At 34.1% G+C, this 12018-nt stretch overlaps 1 protein-coding gene across 3 annotated transcripts; it reads right to left on the bottom strand.

Annotated features, from left to right (window-relative positions):
* Positions 1-4778: 4778 nt before the first annotated feature.
* On the bottom strand, positions 4779-11219 carry LOC113231616 (protein FAM76A). 3 transcript variants are annotated; one of them, XM_026466021.1, is made up of 8 exons: positions 10957-11219; positions 10726-10790; positions 10371-10474; positions 8640-8748; positions 7723-7842; positions 6614-6741; positions 5567-5688; positions 4779-5317 (listed from the first exon to the last, which is right to left on the bottom strand). In XM_026466021.1, the coding sequence occupies exons 1-8, from the start codon at positions 11050-11052 to the stop codon at positions 5084-5086; spliced, it is 978 nt and encodes a 325-aa protein (XP_026321806.1). In that variant the 5' UTR covers positions 11053-11219; the 3' UTR covers positions 4779-5083. The 3 variants fall into 3 exon arrangements, with proteins under 3 accessions (XP_026321806.1, XP_026321807.1, XP_026321808.1); XM_026466022.1 differs by having other exon boundaries at positions 6620-6741; XM_026466023.1 differs by having other exon boundaries at positions 7723-7832; positions 8639-8748; positions 10957-11216.
* Between the last annotated feature and the right edge of the window lie 799 nt (positions 11220-12018).

Raw genomic sequence — 12018 nt, 5'->3', positions numbered from 1 at the left:
ATAAAAAAACTTTCAGTGTGGAATGTATTGTCGTATTAAAAATATATATATAATTTTTTTTCATTATATACAGCTCTATGACATAGTGTAAAACAGGGAAAATAAGTGTCACTAATGTGTACACAAACGATAAGCAAATTCAATTTGTAATTCAATAAAAGTAAATGTAATTTGTTAAAATCTTTATTACCAACACAACAACAAAATTAGGGATCGAGCATTTTTATTATCGAAATTTTCTTAGTTATTTATTGTTTACTAAATACAATTTAAGAGTATCATAATACCTAGGTATTGAAAAATTTTATTATATAATTAGACATTAGATAAAAGTTAATACAAAATTATTTGCGTAAGAACCTCCATACAAAGTTCTACGGAATAGGTATATCGATATACTGGCGCTATTGTACGAAGTAGCCTATATTCTCTTAGACTAAAATATTTTCTGCTAAGAGAAAGCACAAGATAACAATGCCTCTAATCAAATAATAAATCAGATGTTGCTAGCAGCTTTGGGGTGCTACAAATCACCAAGCTACCTAAAACAACTGATCGGGCAACATTTAACAATTTATAGGCTTTTAATTACAGGGTTTTATTTACGAACAGATGTTTTCGAAAGTCAAGACCCAAACTAGAGTCAAAACATTTATTCATATATAAAAAAAATTGTTAATAAATAATAATAATAACAAATAAACAACATTCTTGGATTTCGCAAATGGAGTCTCTTTTCCCTTTGTCATTGACAAACTCTAAGCTTTGGACATGATTTGAGAATCTTAGGTTTTCGCGATTGTTACACATAGGAAATGAAACTATTTTTCCGGACTGGTGGTACGGAGAAACCATCTTCCCTGTTGAAATTAGGATGTTTTTTAATTTCAATGGCCTCTCGCAGCATCCTGGGCAGATAACGGACTTCTTTTGCAAGGACCTGGGGTTTGTCAAACTTCATTGAATGTGTAGGTTTATCCATGACATGCTCGCAGACTGCAGACTTGTTTACGCGACGGTGTTTGACATCAGCTATATGTTCTTTGCCGCGGGTACAAATACTTCGCTTTGTTTGTCCAATATAAGAGAGACCACACTCACAGTCAAGCTTGTAAACTCCTGCATCCTGTACCGTGACCATGGGACCTGTAAAGGGACGGGTCGGTTTGTTTGAAAAAACAAATATACGGGATTTAAATCCGGAAAAATAGTTTCATTTCCTATGATTTGAGAACTCAAGTTTATAATTAGATTTAAATTAAAAACGTTTATTTTTATGATTATTTTTTGCAAACATTCTTCAAATTGATTATTTTTACTAACATTAGGTATGGGAGAAAGGACCTTTGAACATTGTTTACACTGCCGTCGTAAGTGACAAATGGTCAAATAAACGTTTTAAATACCAAAAATTACAGCGCAAAATTCTCTACATAAGCAGTTCAAATTAGTTAACGTGTTCGCCTTATCGGAACTTACCCTGACGATGCATAGCTGAAATATCATCAAACAATTTCAATATTCTAAAACTGGGTTATGGTTTTTTTATATCTCAAAAAAAATATTTATTATCACTTACCGCGTTTCAGTTAGTAGACAACAGTAGGCATATCTCGTTGTAAAATCCTAAATCATTATTATTTACTTGTTTTGTTACTACAGTACTTAGTTGACTATAATTATTGATAATAGCACGATCAACCAGTTTATAATGCAGTCAGAATTCCCATTTTTGTGAAGGAACTCAAATGTTCAAAGCTGCCCCACACCTGAGGCAGCTTTGAACACGCTTGGGGCCTTTCGCCTTTAAATTTATCAATTGCCATTACTTACTTATTGCAAATGTACAAGTGGCGACGAATTCTAATATTTCGCGACTAGAACTGACTAATTCAGGACTTTTTCTGGGTGCAATTAGATCTAAGCTAGGAGCTGTGTACCTCGAGATTCAAAAATGGTGCCGCCGGAAAAAGTAGTATTATTTCAGCTTGGACAGTAAAACACCTTAATAACTTCAAAACGGCATAACGACTAAATTAGTAGTTTTTCACGACTAGAACCGAATAAATCATGACTTTTTTTAGTGTAATCAGATCTAAGGTAGGTGTTTTGGTTCTCGAGATTGAGAAATGGTGCCGCTGGAATAAGCTTATTCCAACGTGTACAGTAAAACACCCTTATAACTTTTGAACGGCGGACCGACTAAATCTAGTTTTTTGCGACTAGAACTAACTAAATAGCGACTTTTTATCTGGCTAGTCAAATTTCCAAAAATTCGAACAAGGTCACGCTGGAATAAGGCTCAAAATATTAAATGACAAAACTTTGTGGGTTCTTTTGAAACTTATGCAAATATTTCCGATTATGTGTGAGAAAACGAATATTATATTGGTTTGTTATTGAGTTGCACCGAAGGCAAACTTCTAAAAAAAGGAACAAGGAAACAGTAAAGTAATAAAAAGTCAACTTTCAATATTTATATCGTTTATTTCACATTTTCCTAATAGATATTTCTCACATAATCGTAATGGAATATTTATCCACAGCTTTAGACATACCTCCTTTTCTTTTTATCAAACATTATTGAGATGGTTTTGACGACATTACTTGTAGAATTCTGTCTGGTAGTGACTTCTATATAAGCAATAAGTAGTTAAACTTTGGTGTTTGTTAAATTATTATTTGGACCATAAGCTACAAAGGTTTAGGTAAATAAGTAAATGTAAAGAACCATAATGAAGTATTTTATGAGGCATTACCGTTACTTATTGGAAAATGATAATTATATTTTTTGAAAATGGGTCTAAATATATGATAATATTTTCAGGTAATAGACACTATTTCGAAGTATGTACATATTAAAATAGTAATAATTATATATTATTATATAATATAAATATTCCATTAAAGATGTTTAATAACACGTATCACAACTTCCCTGACCTTTAGGTTAGGTTAGTTCATCCAGCCTTTAAAAAAGATGACAGTTAACAGTGACCACATTGAAGAGTACAGCAGTAATATGACGTATGTAACTCACTACTAAATATTGTATTTGACTGGTTAACCAAGTGCCAGCTGAAGTTTGTTTACTTTTAGTTAATTACCTAAACCTTTATACTATAAGTACGCAACACCAGTTAGTACCCTTACAGATAGTGACCTTTGACATAAATGTTGTGTTTGTAGAAAAAAATATTCAGCAAGATTGGCCGTTCAATTTATGCATATTTCTTAACAAAAATCACAGAATTATGGTAATGTTCCATGGAAAATATCATAAGCACAAACAAAATGTGATACTTAGACGCTCTCATGCGAACTGAAAAGCGTCTGATTTCGTCAAGATTTTTTATTTAGTCATTTTTAAATCACATATTTAATCGAGTAAAGTAACATATTCGTCGTGATCAAACATTCTTATTAGTAATTTAATGATGTATGTCGCATTCACACGTACAAGCGGTCCCCTGTTCACCCCGATCAGCGGATGAACAATTGCCGCATACGTCCTGCCTATACGCAATACATAATAATTACATAGAACGCAGATTGCTCTATGCCGAATCCCCGAGGCCTTACACAACGCCTTTAGGGCTGCATGATATGACTGTAAACACACAATTACTATTTCTACTACATTTCTTGCATAAAATGTTAGCCAATCATTTTAATTATCACCATTAATATACTAAGGAGCTTAAACCCAAACGTTTGTTCTCAGTATTGTGTAATAATAATAACAAATAATTGAATAAATCTTAATTACAATAAGTCATTCTTGCCTAGTCTACGATTCTTTCTTGCTTCCCTACAGTTACTAATTATCTACAACAAAAATACAAGTTTCGCACGTTTTTGTCGGTCGGGGTCATCCGGGCATAGACTATTTTAGACTTATTTTAAGATATCCATTGTAATTTGTTGAAAATTAATTAATGAAACCAATCCAAAAGTTATGAATATAAAAAATAATCTCAACTATTCGAATATTTTGAACTAATACGTCGTCACCCGCATATGATATTTTGATTACTTCTCCTGATATAAATATTGGTGTACTTCCATAATATCGGTAAACAAGTTGCATTAAAAATAAAAAAAGTAATTGAAATCTACTTACGCTTATTATTATAAAAGTCTACAAATAAAAACATTTGTAGAGTAAAAAAATAAGAAGGAAAATTATTTCCATCGTTTATAATAGCCTTTTAGCGAGAGTCGATAAAAAAGAAATATACAGGCGCAATAAAATGGTGTAATCATACAGTGGGATATAAAAACATCCCATAACACAAAAAAATATATAAAATTGAAAAACAAACCCGTCGTCGCAACTATTTTAACAACGATTTCTTTGTAATAAAATTATTTATATAATGTATATAACATTTTTATACCACAAAAATTACTTCACCATTATGTTACACTTTATACAACTGAAGTATGATTATCGTTTAGCTATCGTTCGTAGGTCGCAAATTGTTTATAAATCAATTGACTCGTTGTGAAATCGCAATCATTATACCTTATTGTTGTACAGAGGCTCCAAAGAACTTAATGGATACTTTAGAATTAGATAATACTGTGATAGTCATGGCATACCCATTTATAAAGTCCAACTTATAGATTTTAGGCCACAGTTCGCCACGCTGGCCCAATACGGGTTGGGGAGATCACACGTTTTCTGAGGGTTGTATACCTTTTTCGACGCGCAGGTTTCATCACGATGTTCCCCTTCACCGAAAAGCTCATGGTAAATTTCAAATTAAATTTCGCACGTTAATTCCTACAAATTCAGAGGTGCGCCCGATTCGAAATTACGACCTCTGCTTGAGAAACATTAGGCTACCACTGCGGACAATACTACTAGCACTTTAGCATCGTAGATGCCTCAATTTTTTTTGTTGTTTGTGCTCAATTAAGTAATCTTTATAAATAATTCGAATTACAGATCCTAGATAAATTGAACGGATTTTAAAATACACTTGTTAAAGCAAATAATGCTTGAAGCTCATTTATTAACTCTCGCTAATAAGACCTGGATAATACTAGAAAATAAATATTAAGTGTTGGAATTGTTCTAATTGGTGCTTGGGCTATCGGTACCACTGCCGCTATTCTCGGTGGTAACCAGACTTTTGACAATTTTATTGTTCTTTTTAGCGGACTTGCTAAGAGTGGCTACTTCCTTTAACAGGTTTTGAATCTTGGTGTTCATAAGGTTGAATTTCGTCTCGTTCAGACGTTCCTTGTTCTTCATTTCGGTTCTAAGGTCTGTTGTGTCGTTATGGTGTTGGGCTTTAAGCTCTGTGATCTGAAATAATATGGGATGTTGTTATTAAATCAATGTATTTAGCATTTCAACTACATTAGTTAAGCTGAATCATTGTTTTACCGTCTTTTCCCGTAGTATCTATGTGGACTATGATTACACCAAATGTTGACTGCGTTTCAATAATGTTCGAAAAACGTCGAATGTGTTTTATGTACTTATATGAGCAGCAAAAGATGTTAAACAGTCCTCAAATATAAAGTCATAAAAATAACTATAAATGATGCTTACTTGTCTGTCTTTGGCGAGAAGCTCATTGTCTTTCTGTGCTACTTTCTTCTGCAAGCTGGCTATTGTCTCTTTCAGCTGAGTCATAGCCACTACGTGGTCAGAACTGTTCGGGTCTAGCTCGCCTGAAAAATTATCGTTATAAATTGAATTTCAACAATTTTTTACAATAAAAGATACTTACACATACCGAATGTACAGAACATACAAAACGGGATAATATTATTTGATCCTCAAAGATATAATTGATCTATTGCAAATGCGCCCTTTTTTTAAATAAATGTCTTTTTTATGTTTGATATATATGTATATTAACTGTTCGATCTATATTAGTTGATTTACTGATAAATTATAAATTAACTGCATTCAAGGTAACACTATCATTATGTTTAAACATACTAAATTAACATTTGGTATTCAAAAATTATATTTGATCCACTTTTTTTATGATTGGACTTTCCTATTAACGATGACATTTATAACCAGTATATATTTTGATATTGATCTCCTAATAAATCTTGGTTGCGCCCTCCATTCAGTAGGTGATGTTAGGTTAGTATATGAGAAAGCAGTACGAGCTGAGCTGCCGCGACAGCGGCCGGCGAATGCCAGAAGCCAATTTGCTTGAGTTTCTGAACACGTTTTCAGGTCAAATTTATATTATAATTAATACAATATTAGTATACAAATATAATCAACATTTACTTAGTTTTAAAAGTATCTTTAATAACCATTTGTCTTGGTTTTGAGGCCCAATATAAAACTATCAATGTAATTTTATATATACCAAACATTTTTAGTAGCGTAATAGAGCGTAGCTCAGAACAGATTAAAAATATTCATTGATTTCATTTATTTTATGACGCAGATAAAGAGGATCAATCATTAAAAACGATGACAGTTTACATTTTTTGCCTGCTGCTTTTCCAAATTTAAAATGATCATTTAAATGCATGCCAATGCAAAATTAACCAGCGCTGTCAACAGCGTGTCCGGTATGGACCTCGTAAAAAATTCGGTATCTTTGAAAAGTCAGAAAGTGTTACTTACATTTACCTTGCATAGGATGCATTTTGGACTTTTTCTCGAGTGGCTGCGAGTCATTTAACGAGGAATCGTTTGGGTTCATAGACTTCATTGAGTCAGACTTGCGCTTTTCCTTGTGACCACTTTTCGATCTGCAGTTTAAATATTCAGTAATGAAAAAAAAAATTACATTTTGGTTAAGAATTCACTTTTTATGTTTAGGCTATTACGCCAAGATACCTTAATGACGTACGCGACAATTACAGTAATGATGATTTTTTTTAATATTTATTTTTTGGAAGAGGCCATGTTTTTAAGACTGACTAATTGAGTAATAATTACAATTTAATGACATTCATTAATTAGGAAATCAACCCATAGCAACTTTATAATGCTCAAGTTTAGTGGTTTTTTGATCCTAACACAGTATAAATAATAATAATGTGGCATTTATTGAGATTTTCTGTGAAATAACTGCACTACTTTTGTTACGATTATGAATACAAAGCGGCGACGAATGCCGAAAGTCAGTACAAAAATCTATAACAAAAACACATATGAGAATTTCGACGATTCGGTAACTGGACCCATGACTCAGATGGTTACAGCAATGCTATGGTGCAGCATGGACGTCGATGCAAGTCCCACCGGGTCGACGAAACTTTTTCTGTGTGTTCGATCTTTGAATTCATAATCATAATGTGGCAGCCAAGCACATTTTTTACCTGGCATTAGGCCAGGTAGACCTTGAACTATGAGTACTAGAGCAAAAAATTATTCCAGGGCACAAAACATTACTTCAGATAGTGACATCTGAATAGTGTCTTAAAGTAATTTGTTACTGACCAAAAGAATTTAATTTCCAAATTGATCCTACTGGGAATCGAAGCCAGCCACAAAACTCATCATTTAGCAATCCCAATTATAACTGAAGTTGTCAATAGATTTCAATGAACAATTTCCATTTTATTGCTTCGAAAACTAAACAGAGGTCGTCAGAATAGATTTAGTAGTACTAATTTTTGAATGTTCGTATTGTCAAGCAGCATAAGAAATTAGGTTTTTGAAATTATGCAACATGAGGGCCTAAATGTATTTTGTAAGCTTAATGTAAAATAGGATAACCAGCTTACTTGTGTGATCTGTGCTTGTGTTTATCAACAGACGACAGGTGCTGCTTGGTGCGAGCCAAAGCCCGTTTCAGAGATTGGGTGCACAGCCAGCATAGAAGCTTACCATCCACCTGAAAAATCGAAAATTGTACATTTAAATTAGTATACATTTTTTAACAAAATTTAATATAATAACAACAGGGTGTGCACGAAGTGAGCCTCCCCGCAATGACGTACGGATTGTATTCCTGGTACATTCCTGGGCTACAAACAGCGAGTACATCACGCTGATTCGCTAATCCTTTCACCACGATGGCAAACATATGCCATGCACACACACATGCGTGGCGTGATAAGCGTGGCTAAGTTCTAGGCCGCAATAGTGTATGCCTCCGGTACGATAAGAACAAAATTTTTATTATTTGTTTATGGCGCAGTGCAGACTAACAGTAAAAGTGATATAAAAAAGTTTACATTATTAGATTTGAGTTCAGATATCTGTAACCAAGTGATACAAGTACATATGAATTTAAAATGTTAGCATGAAATTGCTGGAGCAATATTCAAACAATAACGAACTAGGGAAACCCTGTGTGGTGCCATGGACACACACATAGACAACCACAAATTACATCCAAACTCACAAGAGAAATAAATGTAAGTCATAAAATATTCCTTCTGGCCCGGGAATGGCACCCGGGACCTCTGCATGGCAATCCAGCATAGTAACCTTTGGGTCACAAAGAGAGTTTGAAACAATGAAAACCATCTTACGAACTGATAGCTGCTATCTCTTACAACAACCAGATTTGTGAAGTTTGTAAAATGAAATGACTTAAGTACATGACCACAGTTAATATTTTTACAATTATGGCAGTAAGTATATCTACTCTGAGGACGTTTACAATAAGCCTGCATTAAATTATCAGATATCTACCTTTTTACTATCATCATGGCGGTCGAAAGCGCAGCGCTGCTTGCACTGCTCGCATGTCACCGCAGGCCCGTACTTGCGCTCTGAGTTGGCGCAGCGTTGGCATTTGTTTCCTGTCGGCATTAAACAAAATTCACTACTCCATTGACTACAAACGAACAGGCGCAGGCTGCGTCGTGGGCTCTATAATTTATATATAATCTACTGACTAGAAGAATTTGATTGAACGTGAATGAATTTATAAAATGAGCCAGGCACAATTGACAGAGATTGTAAATTTCTTCTTTTTGGAAACCGCGTCTTGGACAACACTTGGAGTGTGGAGTTCTATGAGATGAAATAACCTGATTTACCTTAGTTTTTGTTACTTTAGCAACATTGTTGTGTATCAGTCATTACACAACCAACATACATTGGTATAGACATTCTGTCTACACTGCATTATGAGAAAATGCTAGAGGCTTGAAACTCGACCTGCAGGTGATGCTGTTGTCATTATACACATTTGTGCAATAAGTGTAAAAACACACAAATATGTTAACAACACACAGTTTTAAGAATACTTAATAAGATTACAAATAAATTCTTCATTAAAAATGTATACAAAGGCTTATATTACAATTTATTGTAAAAACTTTTGTAAGGATTTACATTAAAAATTATGATTAGTTTGTGTAGGCACATTGCTAACAATGGTATATTTTATTGAGTAGGCGCTTTTCTAACAATGGTATGAATGCAAAACTGTGTAAACTGCAAAATTTAGTGTGCTAGTTGCACACTAGCACATTCAATTATTGTTAAACAAAACAATGCGGTGTTATCAGGCAGGAAATACGACAATAAGCCAACAGGTTATGACTAATAAAAAGAGCATTGATGTTTAAGAAAACAAATTAAGTGTTATTGAACTCAAAAGCAGTTGGTATGAAATAAAAAGAATCAACAAAAGCTGCATTGAGAAACTAATTTCTTTCACATTATCTATTCTTCTTCTTCTTTTATGCTTATTGGTGGTGTCCTTTTTGGATTTCGCCAGTACGTTATCTATAACAGTAGGCTTAACATAAGCACCAAAATGAAAGATATCAAGCTGTCGATTTACTCTCAAACATGACATCATCCAAATTATCCCTTGCAAGTGACAAGCAAGACTATACTGGACAATAAAGCTATAAATAGCACCATAGTCATTAGAGAAAAGTGTCTCTACTCTTGGTAGTTCTGTCTACTTGTGCTTTTGCAAAACTTGCTGCAATGAGTCAGGTTCGGTGCTCATGGGGAAAACTTTGGGAAAATAAGGCTTTGATAAGTCTGTCATATCAATATGCAAGACACCATTTGCCTGTTTAAAGTAATCTATTGCGTCTATTTAAAAAAATATTTGAATTGGCATTGCCAATATGTCATACTAGATCTAAGATCTAGTATGACAATTTGCACAAATGCCTCTTACTGGAAAAATATTGGTTCTCTTACTTCATTTGTAATAAGAACACCATCCCCGTAGCACGGCTACGCATGATATGATAAAATTGAAATAAGCATGCGTTATTGGCCATCTAAATTAGATGTGATTGAGGCAGTCAATAGTGCGTGCTTATTTCAATTTTATCGCGCGCGTTGCGACTAACATTCGTAGCTATACTACAGGGTCTGGTAGGGTACATTATTGTTGTGAAATATAGCAAACAAACGTCATTAACAAATAAAAAGAATCAATATAATTTCTCACCAATGAAAGCAGCAATGATGTTGCAGTATTCACAAGCAGTTGGTTTCCCATATGCTTTTACATTCGCTTCACATTTCTTGCAAATAGATGAAGTATTTGACTTGCTGCAAATACACAGTAGAGATTAAAGCTTTATGAAAGATGTGTATGCAACTATTTATACATAGCTGGCTTTGAGTGCGTTAAGTCACGCGAAAATATTTTGCTTTTACCTGTTCACTGTTCATAACATATACGATATACGTTCACCTAAACTTTCAATAAAAATACGCTCGTAATCTTTAGCTAATTCGTTTTATACGTCTCGACTTTCTCTAGAAATGACGACGTAATCACCTTGGCAACCGACACTGACCTTGTTTGTTGGAACTCGGAGCGACAGTACGTGCACTTGACCACAGGAAACGATCCACGACATTCCTGAAACACCACGAATAACAAATGCGTCACAATCGACGTCAAACAAATAATTTGGACAGGTAAAAACAACTCAGTGACGGAGTTTAGAAAGACTAGATATTCACACAACGCTGCAACGCTGAGAGACTACATGTAATATCCAAAAAAAATGCGGATTACTGCATACCTTGCACAGTTGTTCGCCAGGAGACAATTCCTCGAAAGGGTGTCTGGAAAAGCAACGGGAGCAAGCAAACAGCGGTGTTGACGTCGTAGTACTCATTCTAACAGTGAATACACAGTGGGTTCACTACAAATTAATTTATCACACAAAACACTAAATAAGGAACAAAAACAAAGAAAATAAACTCTAAACCGCGTCGTGTGATTCAACGAATTGAATGAAAGATTGATGAAATATGGCGAAGGCGACGTCAAGTAGCCATTGATGGCGTCACATCGCTAGCTGTCAAAATGTGTTACCTTTCGTTCTCACTCATAGATGGTTAAACAGAAATACGTTTTAATAAGGTTTTACTCTATTATGATCTAAAACTAAAATACTCAATACAAGCAGCTCAATACTTTGTAGAATCATGAATAGTTACAAAATCAGTTTTTTTTCTTAAACCCAAACTGTGAAGAAAAGTTTTCTTTGTTAGCTTTTATAATTATTTTTGGGTAATTTTCCGAATAATTTGAAATAATTTTCAAATATATAGTGAAAACGTTCCCGGATAAATTTCTGAAAAATTGGAAAATATTGGTTAAAGGTTCATATTAGGTTCTTCGTTCAGAATTATCTTTTGGAGTTTAATTTAGCGTGAATTATAAAATAAATTTGTATAGCTAAAAGCAAGTTACAAAAAACAAGATTTAAAATTATTGGACAACAGTGAAAAAGAGAATCTTAGCTTTAAACAAGAAGATTTAAGCTTTTTGAGTAAAAATATTTTTTTCCTCCATGGTTTACGTTTAGTATCTTCAACTTTTGACACATATAAACCGTCAAATGTGAATGGATTTATTTTTTCCACGATCCAACATTAGCATACTACATAATAATAAAGGGTCCAATAATTATCCTGCCTCGCAGGTCACCTAGCCGTCCGCGCCGCCGCCGGCGCCGTAATGGAGGATTATGAATGTAGTCGCAACAATGGGCAGTGGGCTAAAACCCAATCAATGCGCTCAGGGCTATACCCAAAGCGCGGGTATAACCCATTTATGCCCAAAATCGTGAGCAGAA

The sequence above is a fragment of the Hyposmocoma kahamanoa genome, unplaced genomic scaffold (genome assembly GCF_003589595.1).
Source record: "Hyposmocoma kahamanoa isolate Upper Pololo Valley unplaced genomic scaffold, ASM358959v1 66, whole genome shotgun sequence".
Classification (NCBI taxonomy): domain Eukaryota; kingdom Metazoa; phylum Arthropoda; class Insecta; order Lepidoptera; family Cosmopterigidae; genus Hyposmocoma; species Hyposmocoma kahamanoa.
The sequence above is the reverse complement of the archived record's forward strand: the minus strand, read 5'-3'. Positions and strand labels throughout refer to the sequence as shown.